General features: G+C 51.2%; 1 protein-coding gene across 3 annotated transcripts in view; it reads right to left on the bottom strand.

The window, feature by feature from the left end:
• slc35a2 (solute carrier family 35 member 2) overlaps window positions 1-778 on the bottom strand; it is a 27,218-nt gene extending 26,440 nt beyond the window's left edge. For all 3 annotated transcript variants that reach the window (XR_532939.2, XM_008402726.2, XM_017303366.1), the window contains exons 1-2: window positions 629-778; window positions 422-573 (exon numbers count right to left, since the gene is read on the bottom strand). Coding sequence is in view for 2 of the 3 variants with exons in the window: in XM_008402726.2 (XP_008400948.1) it covers window positions 422-573; window positions 629-686 (210 nt within the window). In the remaining variant the exon portion in view is untranslated. The remainder of the gene's footprint in view (window positions 1-421; window positions 574-628) is intronic.
• Window positions 779-1,351: the final 573 nt, after the last annotated feature.

Genomic DNA, 1,351 nt, shown 5'->3' with positions numbered 1-1,351 from the left:
AACAGTCAGAACCCGTCCCCCCACCCGTAGGCGGAGGGAGGCTACCCTCTCGTTCACCGGGGTTAAACCCCAACGTACAGGCGCCAAGACGGGGGAATGGAACAAACTTCCAGAAAACTGAAAAACAGCCGAAACCCTGAGCTCCTTTAAACCCAGACTGAAAGCAGCTGATTGGAGCCGATCTGATCAATAACTGGTACATTGATCAATGATCTGATGATTTTTGATAATATTGACAAAAACACTATCAAATGTAACGTCTGTTTCTGTTGGTGACTGCGAGACGATTTCATGATGAAAAACAGTTTAACTGTCTTGTTTCAGAAATGTGCTACAGATGACCAACCGACTGATCTGCACACATCAACTGGACCTGTCTGTGTGACCGGGTGCTGACCCGGATCAAGGTTCTGGTTCTGACCTGGAAGGAGGCGGCCGGCAGGTTGGAGATGGCGACGTACTGCAGGTTGTTCTGCAGCGTGTAGATGAGCGACGGCACGGCGAGCTTCAGCGTGTCCTGGTACTGCAGGACGACCGAGTCCAGCAGGAACCACAGCGTCTCCTTCAGGGCGCCTGCAGAGACGCAGCGTCACACAGTGGCTACTTAGCCCCGCCCACCGCTACTTACATCTCTTCTGCAGCAGGACGATGAGCAGGCACGTCGCCACCTTCAGGACCTCCGCCATAACGACGGCCGATGTGGTGAAGAAGCGGTCGCCCGGCAACGTGCGGACGTAGCGGATGCTGAGGATGAGCGAGGCATTCTGGACCACCAGGACCGCCAGGCTGATGTACTTCAACTTTCTGTTTGCTGCAGGGGAGACGGACACAAAGAGGAGCTTTCATCCTTCCACTCAACTCTCAGAACCAGAACTCTGATGCTGGTTCTGGTCGACCCACTACTTTCATCTGCTTTATTATCTGGACTCGACCAGCTACTTCTGCTTCTTCCTCTGATCTGCAGCCACCTGCAGAGCAGCAGAGCCACGCCCCCCCAGACACACCTGAGTCAGAGCTCCACGTCACCAAAACTGCTGATTCCACCTTAAGCTCCGCATGTTTAAGGTGGAATAATCAGCATTTAAGGTGGAATAGGCCCACCAGGCCTCCGTAGAACCTGTCAAAACCCTCCTGCAGTTCTGGACCAGGCAGAATCAGAATCCAGTACAAACCAGACGGATCATAATGAATCCAGTTTTTCTGCAGCACTTCATGTTTACATTTTTAGATTTAACCATAGAAACTATTTCCTTCAACAAACACCAGAATATTTAGCTGTTCTGTTTGCATTAATTAGTCGCCACAGCAACTGATTATTCGGCTCGGTTGGACCCCATTAAACCAGTAAACT

Source organism: Poecilia reticulata, unplaced genomic scaffold (genome assembly GCF_000633615.1).
Source record: "Poecilia reticulata strain Guanapo unplaced genomic scaffold, Guppy_female_1.0+MT scaffold_253, whole genome shotgun sequence".
NCBI classification, from domain to species: Eukaryota; Metazoa; Chordata; class Actinopteri; order Cyprinodontiformes; family Poeciliidae; genus Poecilia; species Poecilia reticulata.
This window is presented reverse-complemented; position numbering and strand designations above follow the sequence as displayed.